The sequence below is a fragment of the Tauraco erythrolophus genome, chromosome 7, assembly GCF_009769465.1.
Source record: "Tauraco erythrolophus isolate bTauEry1 chromosome 7, bTauEry1.pri, whole genome shotgun sequence".
Classification (NCBI taxonomy): Eukaryota; Metazoa; Chordata; class Aves; order Musophagiformes; family Musophagidae; genus Tauraco; species Tauraco erythrolophus.
In genome coordinates, this window is record NC_141471.1 from 9,774,915 (window position 1) to 9,789,964 (window position 15,050).

General features: G+C 39.2%; 1 protein-coding gene across 4 annotated transcripts in view; it reads right to left on the reverse strand.

Moving 5' to 3' along the window:
* The window catches only part of LMBR1 (limb development membrane protein 1), an 81,655-nt gene that overhangs the window by 51,719 nt on the left and 14,886 nt on the right, over positions 1 to 15,050 (reverse strand). For 3 of the 4 annotated variants that reach the window (XM_086614366.1, XM_086614365.1, XM_086614364.1), the window contains exons 2-4: positions 13,271 to 13,343; positions 10,723 to 10,762; positions 8,141 to 8,280 (exon numbers count right to left, since the gene is read on the reverse strand). In XM_086614366.1, the coding sequence (XP_086470492.1) occupies positions 8,141 to 8,280; positions 10,723 to 10,762; positions 13,271 to 13,343 (253 nt within the window). Of the gene's footprint in view, positions 1 to 8,140; positions 8,281 to 10,722; positions 10,763 to 13,270; positions 13,344 to 15,050 lie in introns of those variants that run through there. The other variant, XM_086614367.1, reaches the window with a different exon arrangement.

A 15,050-nucleotide genomic window follows, 5' to 3' on the forward strand; every position in this document is an offset into this window, starting at 1 on the left:
GGCTGGAAAGGTGGAAAAGGGCAAACTGGCAGCGTAAGGGAAAACCAGTCTGGGCTGCTGATGAGTGGCAAGACATTGCCACTCGAGTAGTGAAGCTACCTGTGAAAGTCCGCCATGTAGATGCTCATGTCCCTAAGAGCCGGGCTAATGAAGAGCATTATAACAACAAGCAGGTAGATCAGGCTGCGAAAATAGAGGTGTCCCAGATAGACTTGGATTGGCAACATAAAGGCGAGTTGTTCTTAGCTCGATGGGCCCATGATGCCTCAGGCCATCAGGGCAGAGATGCCACCTATAAGTGGGCACGAGACCGAGGGGTGGATTTAACCATGGACAGTATCTCCCAGGTTATCTATGACTGTGAGACATGCGCTGCAATTAAGCAGGCTAAGCGAGTGAAACCCCTATGGTATGGTGGGCGGTGGTCCAAATACAAGTATGGGGAGGCTTGGCAGATTGATTACATCACACTGCCTCAAACCCGCCAAGGCAAGCATTATGTGCTCACCATGGTAGAAGCCACCACAGGATGGTTGGAGACCTACCCTGTGCCTCACGCTACTGCCCGTAACACCATCTTGGGTCTGGAAAAGCAAATCCTGTGGAGACATGGCACCCCTGAGAGAATCGAATCAGACAACGGGACCCATTTCAAAATGGCCTTATAAACACCTGGGCCAGAGAACATGGTATTGAATGGATATATCATATCCCTTACCATGCACCAGCTGCCGGGAAGGTTGAACGGTGTAATGGACTGCTTAAGACTACCCTGAAGGCACTTAGTGGGGGAACCTTCAGAAATTGGGAAATGAACTTAGCGAAAGCCACCTGGATGGTCAATACCCGAGGGTCCGTCAATCGAGCTGGTCCCGCCCAATCTGAACCCTTGCACACAGTGGATGGAGATAAAGTCCCTGTGGTGCACATGAGAGGTATGTTAGGAAAGACCGTTTGGATTAATCCCACCTCAGACAAAGGCAAACCCATCCGTGGGATTGTTTTTGCTCAAGGACCTGGTTACACTTGGTGGGTAATGCAGAAAGATGGGGAAACACGTTGTGTACCACAAGGAGACCTGATTTTAAGTGAGAATTGTATGTAAGGGGTTTTGGTTTTGTTTTGTTTTTTTTTTTTTTTTTTTTCTCTTCTGGCGGTATCTCTCTCTCTCTCTCTCTATATATATATATGTGTATCTCTGTAGGAGGATATTGATTTGAGTATGATGTAGATGGTAATAGAATAAGGGGTGGATTATGTCCTAGGTTATGATGTAAGATGTGCGCAAAAATATGTATTCTATCACCATCTTCATGAGCTGCTGAAACCAGGTGGGGCAATGTTCCCCTTGCCTCCTCCTCCCAGACTGTCTTCTGTTAATGGGCCATCAATGCCTTGCCCATGACTGTGGATCACTCCCTCCAGGAGCCATCTCTGTTTGATGGGCAATCAAGGATCTGCGGCCAGACTCCCAGAACAACATCGGCCCCATGTGAGATGCTCCAGCGGGGGAGGAGAGGGCGGGCCTGGGGACTGCACCCGGGGGCGCGCGGGAAAGGGGCGGCGGCGGCGGTCGGGCTCTGGCAGTCACCGGGGGAGACAGACGGGCACTTGGGGCTGCTGCTGGACTACTTGGGACAGAGCAGCCACTCGAGGAAGACCGGGCCATCTGCAGCACCGCCGGCCCTTCGGAGGGGCCCGCGCCTTTCGGCAGGATCGCTGCTTCTGTGGAGCCACGTCCGCCATTGCAGGAGGACCGCAGCCACCGTTTGATCAGACTGCTGCCAGCACCCTGACCAGCAGGGTGTCAGGTCGTATTCTGACTCTGTCAGCGGGTTTTTGTTTTTGTTTTTTTTTTTCTTTTTTGTGTACTATTGCATTTGGGTTGTTGTTGTTGTTGTTTTCCCTTCTCTTTAATCTTCCCAGTAAAGAACTGTTATTTCTACTCCCATATCTTTGCCTGAGAGCCCTTTAATTTCAAAATTTTAGTAATTCGGAGGGAGGGGGTTTACAGTTTCCATTTCGAGGGAGGCTCCTGCCTTCCTTAGCAGACCTCTGGTTTTTTTTTTTTTCAAACCGAGACACTCACAAAATTCAGTTCTGTGTCCTCACTTCCTCCCATATTTTTTCCTCGAGAGAAACGTAGGCAAATCATAGATTTTAACATCAGCAATACATAAATACCATAATCACCTCCAAATTAAAAGAAGATATGGTTAACAGCAACAGCACCCTTCCACGATGAGATGACAGGATCAGTGGGCAAGAGGAGAGCAGTGGAAGTTACTTATCTCAACTTTAGTAATGCTTTCAACATCATCTCCCATAACCTCCTCAGACTAATTAATGAAGCATGGGCTAGGTAAGTGGACTCTGAGTGAAAACTGGCTGAGCTTCCAGGCTCAAAGGCTTGTGATCAGCAGTACCAAGTCAGGCTGGAAGCCAGTCACCAGTGGTGCACCCCAGGGGGTCAATATTGGGTTTTACATCTTCATTAATGACCTGGATGATGGGAGAGAGTGCATCCTCAGTAAACTTGTCTATGATGCAAAATGGGGAGGAGCAGTGGCCTGCTAGTCAGATGAACCTCAAGAGGCTGGACAAATGGGCAGAGTGCACACCTAGGACCAATCATCCAAAAAACATCTTTCTAGAAAAGGCCTTAGAGGTTCTGTCAGACACCAAGCTGAACACAAACCAGCAATGTGTCTCTGTAACAAAGGCAGCCAACAGCATCCTAGGCTGCATTAGGAGAAGTGTTGCCAGCAGGTCAAGGGAGGTGATCCTTCCTCTGCTCAGCACTGGTGGCACACACCTGGAGCACTGCATTCAGTTGTTGGCTCCTCCACACAAGACAGACACGGCCATACTGGAGCAAGTCCAGCAATGGACCACAAAGATGATTAATGGACCACAAAGATGATTAATGGACTGGAGCATCTGTCACACAAGCACAGGCTGTGAAAGCTGGAATTGTTTGGCTTTGAGAGGAGAGGACTTCATCAATGCACATATATATCTGATGAGGGAGGGGGAAAGGAAAATGGAGTTGAACCCTTCACAGCAATATCCAGTGAGTAGAGAAGAGGCAATGAGCACAAATTGAAAACAAAACAACAAAAAAAAAACAACTTAAACATAAGAAAAAACTTTTCCCACTATGAGCACAGCCAAACACTGCAACAGGTTGTCCAGACAGGTTTTGTAATCTCCATCCTTCGACATACTCAAAACTAGACTGGGCACTGCCAGGAGCAGCATTCTCTAACCGACCCTGCTTTGAGCAGGGGGGTCAGACTAGACAATTTCCAGAGGTCCCTTCCAACCTCAACCATTCTGTGATCTCGGTGAAAAATCAAAAACTGACTAAAACTGGGACATCTGTAAGACACATGTGACATCTGCAGGAAGGGAAAAGGTTTAGAAAACAACCTGAAGTGATAACTGATCTCCACTAAGGTTATCTGCTCAATTAAGATTTTCTGAAATGAACACTTTCTGAACGGCCAGTTTCTGGTGCATAAACATGAACCCATCATCATCCTATCAAAAGTTGTGCAGGATGCAGTGTTTCTTCTTTATAAAAGCAGTAGAAGCTTACTTGCAATTTAGTACTAGTGTAACGAAAAGGTTGAACTAGTGTCACATGTTCCGCATCCTGAAAATAGCGCTTTTATTTTGTAGTTGAGAAAAACAGGCTTAGTCCCCCACCTTTCCCAAAACACACACATTTCCACAATTCTGCAAGACTGTATTATATCACCCGAAATCCAAAACAGAACAACCTCCATGATAAGAAAATTTGAACTAACAGCTTTGTTTACTTCTTTCTTCTCATATACAGGCTTGTTCATTTTCTTCTTTGAAATTTCCATTTTGAAAAAAATAGGGAAGGAAAGAGACATTTACTGCAAGACAGGGAAATCCATTATTGAGAGAAATTCCTGTATTTAGTTCCAAATGTAAAATAGTTAGCAGTTATCTTTACCTACATCCCCTTAAAAAAATGCTTTCACCACGTACATTTTCTTTTTATTTAAATGAAATTAAATTTCAAAGAGAAATAAAAACAGGGTGGGAGGCAGGGGGCCGAGAAATCTACTTCTTCAGCAACTCACAGCACCAGGACACCAAGAATCAAACTGAGCCGAATAAGCTACAGAAAACAAAACAAGAAAATTCTAAAAGATGCATGAAATGTAATACTCAATTGCTAAAGAAAACAGACTGCCTAAAGGTGTCTAAACTCTAGCTAACAAAGATGAGGATTTTTCCTTTTGAATTTGCTTAGCCAGGAAGCTCCCGTTACCATTCAAGGAATGTTCACACATAGCAACATCAGCAAGAATATCATTAACAGCCCTTACTGGAGGTACATTAACTCAAGCATTCTGTATATTTTTTTTCTTCTCTTTTTTTTTTCCCCAGAAAATGAAGACCACAGTGTTAGAGTAGAAATACTACTACAACAGGATGGAGCAGTGGTTTTCTCTAACTAAAGACAGACAGTGCACTCAGTTGCCTGATGTAAAGCTGAATACCTGATTGTTCTAATTTCAGCAGCTCTATTACATGTATATCTACAATGTAAAACAGTGCTTAAGAGCTGCATAGTATGCACAAAGCATTTTAAGGGAGGGGAGAGTGGTGCCCATCTGGAGTGATTTTTAAGTAGTTAAAATCCAAAAATTTACACATTAGCAGCTGAGAGGAACCACATTTACAGAATATTAAACTACACAGCTACAACATGCATGTAAAGATATGAGAGGCAAGAACAGTGCTGTACTGCTGCCGACATACGATTACACGTTGCTCAAAGTAAAGAGCATACAGGGCCTCTCCTTCCCCTATTGTATTTCTTATCCTAATTTAATAGTTCAGAAACCAAATTAAAATAGCTCAGAAAAATAATTATTTCCTACTACATTGACTGAATAGCAGATAGCAACATATATAAAAGCTTTAAGCAGTCTATTGGAATATATTAATTTTTTTTGCATTTATAGCGACCTAAGAATGCCCCTCATAAAACAAGTTAATAAAACATAAAAATTAAAAATCTCTCAGTCTTTGGCAAGCAGATTAGACCCTCAGCAATTCTTTTTTATTCATGGCAGTTTCATGACATTTTACCCCCACCTGGTGGTTGAATCTAACAACAGCACAAGTGAACAGACAGCTGTCCAGAAGTATTTCTGGGTTTAGTTCAGCATGAATTGGGTAAGCGCATTTATACTGGATCCACGTATGGGCTTTCTGCCTAATTTCAAAAGTTAGAGGCATATATTTTCCATTTTTCCATATGCCACAATTAATGCAACAGCCTACAGTACAAAAACTGTTAATGTTACATTCAGGTACCTCAGGCTGTATCTGTAATTGATAAATCTGGCAAAGCCAAAGTGGTTTAGAGCAATACAAATTCTCCCATTTGATAGGGTTTGCCAAAGCAGTACACAAACCATACAGGAAGGCTTTGCCAGACAGTGTTACGGAGACATGAACATTTTCTGAGTGTAAGTGCTTGTGATGGCACTATCAGCTCCCAAAGCTTGCACAGGTATTTCATAGCTAGCTTCCAAAAGGTCTGGCATTACACGGGACAGGTTTTTACAGAGCAGTGCAATGCTATCGTGCAAACCCAGTGAATGCCACAGGAGGGAGCCCCTCCCCAAGGTAACCTTTTGAAATTATTTTGGTCTAGTTGCAGTAACAGAAGCCTGTGGTCAGATCCAAAATCCACTGATGTTTCTGAAGTCTTCACACCAACTGTGGTAAACCTTGGCATAGTTCAGTCGTATCCTCCCCTACCCCTACAGCAGGCTTTGCAACACACAGTCAAACTCAGGAACACCAAGATGCTCTATTTACTTCCTTGCTAGCCATTGCTATTGGACTCATGAAATATAAATTATACTGTGCATGCATAAAGCGGTACTTTCAAAATATTACCACATTAAAACCAAAAGATGGTCACTGGAAAACTCAAAGGCCTTCCTATGTGACAGCTACTTTTTCCAGCAGGTTTCTAATTAACTGAAGTTTTCTCAAGTACTGCAGCTATTCTAACAGATTGAAAATTTCTGAATTGGTTATTATATAATTTTCACTCTCTGAAATATATTATTGTAGTTTTTCCAAAGTCAATTCAGACACAGAAGGAAGGTTTATTTTCCATTAAATATTTTTGTGTGTGTGTGTGTATGTTCAGAAGTAAAGAATATAAATCTGTCTGAGCGGCTAAATCCATGTCAAATGTAAGAAATAGCCGGGTTTTCTTTTTTCCAAGTAGGAGATATACCAAATTAGCAATCGCCATGATGAGTGACAAAACAGATCACAGAATAACTCAACTAGAAAGGACCTCTAAAGTCACATCATCTTATCTGCTGTTTAAAACAGCTAAACTGCAGGTGCAATCAGGTTGCTCAGGGCTTTAGCCAGCTACGTTTTGGAAAACTTTCAAGGATTTAGATTTCCCACTCTCTCTGGACAACCTTTTCCAGTGTTCAGCCACCTCCACTGTGAAGAACTGTTGCTTTACGTCCTGCAAACATTGCTTGTTGCCTCTCACTGCATACCCCAGAGAAGCAGCTGGCTCTATACAAACTCCTCACCAGTTGCAAATCCAGCTGTGCCCTAACATTTCTAATTTCACACCAGGATACTAACCCAGGTGATATCTCTACACCCCTCCTGGGCAGTTCATCCCTACTTTTACCTTCTGTATACTCCCTTTTTGGTTTTTAGCTCAGAAGTTCCCCAGTAAGCCAAGCTGATCTCCTATTACATCTGCTCATTTTCTTGCACACTGAAGTGTACATTACGGTGCTTGAAGGTTATACTTGAAAGTAAGCATCTGTCCTGGCTTCCTTTGCCTTCAGGGCATTCTCCAGTAAGGTCCCACACATACATTTCCTGAAAAGTCTACTCTCTTAAAATCTAAAATCTTTACGCTAACACTTTCCTTCCTCACTTTTCTCAGATCTTAAACTACTGTCACCATGGTCAGGGTCATCATTGACCACCACGCATACAGTCAGCTCTTCTTTATTCAAGAGTTTAAAAAAAAAAAAAAACAACACACAACACAAAAAAAAAATCCACACTTCTACTGTCCAGGTAACACAAGAAACACTCAACTAGTTTCAGAAAGATGAGAGACAATATGCATTATTTCTTGTCTTCACTTATCCATATTTAATTTAAAAGATATGGATCTGGAATTCAAGAATTTGCTACCTGTGAGTATTATTAGACATTTAGCAAAGAGTACACTTACAGAAAAATCCTAAATTCAATTACTGTCTCTTCACAAGGACAGAAAAACTGTTTCACATAACGAAGGTACTATCTTCTTTCTCCTTTTTTTTAAAACTAAAACTAGTGTTAAAATTAGTCTTACCTTCTTTCTCCAGCCAAACCTACTAAAGAATATCCTGTTTCCACCAGTTATTTCCCTTAGACACACGGGAAGTCTCCAAATTATTTTCAAATAATAGTATCCATAATACATGTCATAGTCATAAGCATGTTAATCACTATTGGAAAGCATGTAAAATTGTCAGACATCAAGGCATTATCGCTGCACATACAAGTAATATTATTTTCTTGAATCTTGTTTTCCTTGAAATAGTCTATTTTTATTTTATTTACTACACTTAAACTTACATTCTATAATTTACCTTGTTTACAAATAAACCACTAACAGTGGAATTTAACTATCTAATCCAGGCTGCTCATAGCTAGCAAGTCTCTTAAGACAATTTTTTAATTTTGAGAATAAATTTATATGTATCAACATAAACAGACAGGCTTATGAATCTTGCATTAACACATGAGGAAGAAGTTTGAAAAGTGTATTTTCACGTTAGCTTCTAGGAGCTCTCATTCTACATTAATATTCAAAGCAGTGAACTTGGTTTAACTCCATCAAGTCAGCATAATTCTTTAAAAACCCAACAGAACAGTTAAGACAGACCTTTGTGATACATCACACAGCAGCAAAACCGACTACCCAATAACTTGTTAACAATTTAATTAGCATCTTAAAAGAAGTTATTAGTTTGAAAACAAGAACATCCTGTGTACGTATAATGAAGATACCCATTTTAATTATGTTATGCTGAGTACTAACCATGAATTAGCGAGCCATTTAACCACTGAATATAGTAGTTCTGTGGAAAAGAAAGCAGGATCTCATTGCTGATTATTGAGAAAGGTAGAAGCAGGACTGCACCAGCTGAAACTGCTAGAGTGAAGGTGCTCAAGAACAGCCTGAAATTTAAAGAAATGTACCACTGTTACCACCAACATGCTCCAAACAGGGGAAAAAAAAAGTAGTTAGCCTACCTATTAATCAGTGTCTGCAGGCAACACAGTCTTACATTGTAAAGGGGCAGAAGAAACTGATTTCCACAGTATTTCACTTCCAAAAAGCAAATTTCAAATACCAAGTAGTTTACAGAATCCAGTAAAAATAATTAGTGTTTACCAACTACCATAATTATTCTCTTGGGATCTGCTTGCATTCAATTCCAATGTCACACACAGGATAAATTATTGGAGTTCATAGAATATGTTTTCATAAGTCTCCTATTTTAGTTTTCATTTCCCACAGACACATTCAGAATGAAAAAAATCCACTTCTATATTCTTACTACAATTTTTAAAAGCAGAGCAGCTTTTTAATGTTTAAAAAGTGAGTATAATTATATATAAACAAATGTTTTAACACCAAACTGAAAAAAAAAATATTGCTTTTCTTTAACAAGGTATTTATTTGAATATCATCTCATAGCTTGGGGCTTTTTCTGATAGCTGTAAAATCTATACAGAGAAATTGTCAGAATTATTTCAAATGTTTAAGCTTATTCTTTTCAGATCTCAAATGTAACATATCAAATGCCATCCTGTGGCATTAGAAAGAACTGTTCTTCAAAAGAAATAAGATCAACAAAAACATTCTGACAGAACTAATCCAATGCTAAAATAAAATTAGAAATAATTCTCAAAATTGTGACAGTAAAATAAACTTACTTACATCCTTGTTGTAGGAATGATCTGTTTAAGTTGCTTACAGAGATCTTACTTTTCCTTAGCAGTCTACAAATTTATTCTTCATTCACACAATACTTAACTTACAGAATAAAGTCTGGGTGACTAATTTTATTTTAAAAAATAATATATATTCTTGTATATTTTGTTGGTGGTTTCTGAGGTATTTTCTTCTTTTATTTAAGGACGGCTAAGTATTCTAAGCCAGAACTGTGACACACAATGCACTACGCCTTTCAAGGTGCTGCAGCAGTTTGGCTTTGTTTTCTTCCCCACCCACCTCTTTAGTCCTAACAATTATGTTATGCAAAGAAATATCAATCTGTGTATGTTTGACAGTTATTGCTTTTTGGAAAATAACATGCATATTTAAGGAACAAGAAATCTTAGGCTAAAAGAACAAGCAGCACTTTGTAACAACACTTACAATAAAAGGCTATTACTCTGATGGAAGTGCTAATCTTGTCTTACACTGTATTCACATGAAGCACCCAGTATTTACAACTGATATTTGTTGTCTTTTAGAGCTAAACTAGGAAACAGAAGCAGGGAAATAACAGTTAACAAAAACTCTGTTCTTTGAACGTTGAAAAATCCAGAACCAGGCCAAGACCACAGCTGCCATGAAAATCATTCAATCTAGAAGAGCCTTCGCTGTAGTCTTAAAAGCAGAAAAGTGCTCCTCTACTTAAGAGCGAAGACTTCATAGCATTTAAAAGTATCTATTTTCTCTCTCTAGATCTGAAGCAGATCTTGTGGCAAATAAGAATTTCAAATTCCTAAAAAATATTGGTATGAGACGCTACAGGGAGAAGTGCACCTAAGACTGACATCACCTTTGTACATCTTTCAAGCTTGCCACAAGTGCACAACTAAAAGCGACCAGCTTGCAACGTACTCGGCACTTTCCCAGGGTACAAAACAATCAATAAAATACTCCATAAGCTCTCCTTCCAGAAGGATGACAGTACAAGTCACAAGACAAGGAAGTCGTCCACATAGTTTAGTAAATCATGTAACTGAGAGGGCAGCAACAGCTCATAGATGTTCTGTAAATCTTCAGACATATTTCAATAGTAGAGATTAATATTTAGCTTTACAAAGGAACAGGAAGAAAAGAGTTGCTGGCAGACCAGCAGGTCTGGCAAATGTTTGTCTTCCATTTGTTATTCTTTTTTTAATGTGGGTTTGTTTTGTTTTGTTTTTTTTTTAAGATGATCAGATACAGATGTCTACTTCAGGGTGAGCTAACTTTCTTTGCAGGATCCATTGCCTCCCTTGACAAGGCTTCCATCGACTGCAGTGGGAACGTGAACACCTACCTCCCACATAAACACCTACATTTTAGAAACCTAAACTTAGGTGCAGGTCTTGCACTGAATTTCACCTCCTGCATCAGGTCCTCATGCAATATTCTGGCCAACTTCACACCAACCAGGAAAACCACGGGTAAAAAAAGCCCTAGACCAAACCACCTTGCCTCTTTGTCATGCCTTTCATAATATAAGGTGCCACTTGACCAAACGTTTTTCCTCTGCCCGCTAGCAATTTATTTGCTGCCACATTTAAAATAACCTGTTATTTACTTGGAAGCATACAAGATTCCTATCATAACAATATATTCAGGAAAAAAACGTTCTGCAAAAGAAGAACTATACATACGATATTCTGTTAACGATGGCATCTTCATCCTCTTGCTCATCTGAAAATTAAATTACAGCAGGTTATATTCAATACTTATTTGCATTACTTAGTCATCTTTCCTCAGGTTAAAATGTATATATAGGAATAATTTAAATTTACAATTAAAATTTAGAAATACTAAAACAATTCATTAGCATAAATATTTTAATAATGTTCCTACCGAAAATGAATACTCTTTTTCTGCTCCCCCCACCCCCCCCCCCCCCCGCCGCCCAGCCTCAAACTCTTTTAAATCAATGCAATTACAAAGTTATTTCACTTTATTTAAACATGCAGATCAAAACTTCTTGGAAGCATCTTTCAGAGGGCTCTATGGCAAACAAGCTTTCAGACTACTATTACCACAGCTGCTGCTAGGAACTGTCCCTTTGGCCATCTCTGAAACTAGAGAAGGCAGACAAGCTACAGAAAAGTCTTAGGGTCCATGCCAAATACTGCTATAAATCCCTAAATATATGTTTCGTTTTCGTTATTAATATATTTTTAAAAATCAGAATAGTAGTGATGACTACTCAGTTTCTTCCCCTTACTCATCACCCCCCTCTACTCCTGGAGATTTGGAGAAGAGGAGGAAGGAGAGTTGTTCTTGTTCTTTGTTTTAGATTTAAGATATCATAGCTTCCCTTCTGATATTTCACATTTTAGACCATTTTTGTTCACTTATTCCTCAATTAGTATTCCAACTTTTTGAAATATTATCAACATTTAACTCAGACATCAGTCACTAATATATCCTTCATTTATTCTTCATATACTTCTCTGCACGCATTTGTACACAAATGTATGCATTTCTGCATTTGAAATAATTTTAGAATCAGCTTTCTTCTTTTAAATCTCCCAGGTCTTCCATGAGAGGCAACTCAAATTTAGATTTTAAAATCTAAGAATAAATAAAACCAGATGTTTCAAGTTCTTAAGAGTCATGCACACACTTGAAATAAACATGTAGCCACTATCATCATGCTATTTTGAAATTATTCCGTGAAAATACATCGAGTTATTGTTTCTCGTTGTTTGAAGGGAATCTCATGGTGTTTTGAGAAACCAAGTCAAGGTCTCTTATGAATCATTTTGGCTAAAGAGCTTGTTGTAGAAACAGTGAACAGTTTGTTCTGAAAGAATTCCAAAGTGTTAACTCTTCAAATGTGTCTCATCAGGAAGATCTTAGCAGGCTACAAAGTTTGCCTAACTAAATGCTCACGAAGCTTTCATAAAGTCAGGACAGCTGCAGGGCAGTTCCTTTAACTAGCTGATGAAATCAACTGCCAAAAAGATAAAAGTGTCTTTATATCCAATAGTATTTGCAAACCAGTTCCTTCTCCTTGTTCTTCCCTATCTCCAAATGATAGCAACTTTGTAGTATCCAAAATACCTATCAGGGTCAGAAGATAGAATTCGTCTTGTTTAATTATTCTCTATGTTTCAAGAGGTGCACTTTTTTAAAAAACGAAAGTATTAAATTTCTTGAAGAATTTACTTTTTTTTTTAAACATGAGTATCTACGAAAGTAGCTCTATCATAACACAGGTCACTATAGCTCAGTAAACAGTTTCTATCAAAGTGCCAAGACCATCATGCATAAGAATGCTTCTCCAGCATGACCGCATATCACCGAGCACCAAAGTCCCAGATAAGCTGTCAAGAGTCAAAGATTCTGCCATTTTATACAGATTTTTATGCTATTTATCTTCAGAAGAAATATAGAAGAAAATGACAGGGGTCCCTACAGACTAGTTTCAGACAGACAATGTTTCTAAGCGAAAAATAGAGGATTATCTCAAGGAATAAGACTTCAGTGTTGAGGTCATAAGGAACAGGTTAAGAACACTAAAATAATTGGCTATGAGCAAAGCAGGATTTTTAGAAGAAATCTGCTACTTCCCTTCTGTATTACTGGCAACCTTTTCACTTTACCAGCTAAAGCTTTGAACTTGATTTCAGAGCTAGAACACAGCCTAAAGATACTTACTATGGAAAAGCTGACACGAAAGGAGAACAACAGGATCTAAAGGCAAGGGATGCAGAAGCATCTACTCGAAACTCTCCCCTTTCTTCCCTCTCAAAACTGTTTAAATTTAGTCTGCTGCAGAGCCGAAACAGAACTGATTGTGGCCATCCACACCACCTCGGTAACAGCCACCCGGTTCTCACTCAATCGCAAGGTGCCAGCTACAGCATTCACTGATCCTTTTCTGGGATGCTCCAGCATGCTCCCTCCCTTGGTTGGTGATATCAGAAGGCACGCTGAAGGGTCTGAGAAGTGCCAGAGCTGGCACAAGGGAAGGGATGGAAACCTGTTGCTCAGGGACAAAGGGAGCAGGTAGAGGGCAAGACAGCAGCATGTACAATCAGATCAGTCCAGGCTGCCATCGACCTGCAGCCAGAGAAACACTTTTGGTTAGAGATCCAGTTCTTCCACTTTCCTTGTGGAGGCAGAGAGAAAAAGAATCACATATTCACTTGAAAAACACAATTCTTTTTGAATATTTTAAAAGTCTATGCTCACCTGCTTTCCTTTTGTATCTTGTGATTATGAAGTAGGAAACTATGTAGAGAACAGCAAATAGGAGAAAACAGATCTGAAAAAAAAAACCACATTGCATTTATTAAGTTTTGAAAAAATGCCTGGATTATAATAAGAATAAACAGAAAATCCAGTATCAACAATTTACAAAGAAATTCAGATCGACAAAAGTGTATTTCTATGTAAGCATCAACACTATTTTTATGGTTTATATCTTATTAATAGGAAGTTAAACCAATAAGAAGAGTTTAATTACAGTAAGAGGTATTGGATCAATTATATGCTCAGTAAGTTTTACTACAAAATTAAGAAAAAAAGTCTTATTTACAGTGCAATATTTTTGTTTCGGGGAGGAGTGGGTAGGGTGGGCCAGGTTGGTTTTTAAAGTTTGAATCCACTGGAGCTGTAAAAGTGATCACATTTTGTATCCCCTTCATATGTAACCTAAGGGTAATCGTATTCAATACTATGGGCTCTTGAAGATTTACTTTGGAGTAAGCTGTCAACATATGCAGAAAGAAGAAAGCAGTTACATTTACTATCTTCATTACATCTTGAATCAAACAAATTCTAGGCGACAATACATACAACAGACTCATCTGCCTACAGTGATGTCCAAGCATGAGCAAGTCAAACACGACATTTCCTCTCCAGTCAGAAGCTGAGGGCACAACTCCCCTCCTCCTAAGTTCAGTATCTTATTTAGGTCAGATGTACCTTGCGCCCAGCATGACTCACATGAAGTTTTTTCTAAGATTTGGCACTAGAATTTCAGTATAATAAGGTAAGACCAAAACATCTACAAAAGAGCTGGAAATCTTGGGAGGAAAGGAATCAAACAGCAAGACAGTTTAACCCTTCAAGATTTTGTGGGAAACTAAAGTTAAAAACCTTTTATTTGCTCTGGAATGAGGCATCAGTGGCTCAACACTGCTTCCTTAATATTGTCTGTTGATACCTATTAAAAACATGAGTCAGTCAGAAATGAAACAAGAATGAAGCATGTCATTCCATGACGCTGTGGCCCTTGGCCTTCACTGGGTCCTGAGCAGTCAGAGTGAACACTGCCACATACCAACACTGTATTTTGCTTTTTGCCAGCTTGCAGGAAACAGATTCCCTAAACACCACAGGGTGAGAAGCTGCTTGAAGTAGCCCAAACTGTTAAGACTCTTTTGCTTGTACACAATACTATTAGCCACCTACGCCTTAACACACAGCTCTTAACCAGCTGAACCCGACAAAACTGGTTTAGCACTTTTTACTATATAAAGTGAGTTTGCCCTATTACCTGCGCAAGGGTTTTTTTTTAATTGGCCCTGCCTGGATCTGCAATTCATAATAATATTAGCACTCTACATGTGTTCTACTTGATTCTGAGCTTTAATCTCCTTTGTGATCTGAAATTGCAAAAGTACTTCACCAGGCAACAGTTGCAGTATTTCTTTAATCAATCATTTCAAGATTTGTTGCCTTTAGGAACTTACTGCTTTAAAAATATCAGGAGCAGAAAAGCTACCCTAAGTGAAAGGAAAAAGCAAAAGCGAAGGTAGTGATGATGGCCCTTAAAAATTTACATCTAAAGAAGCATATTGCATCCCAATCAGCAGAATCAGACAAGGAAAGAACATGGTGTTCAATCAGGAAAGACAGACTTTTTAAGAAGTACTAATAAAAATTAACTGGGGAAACTTATTTATTTTGTGTAGTCAGACATTTTAGATAACAACAAAGCATAGCCAAGTGTCTGAGCATGACATTT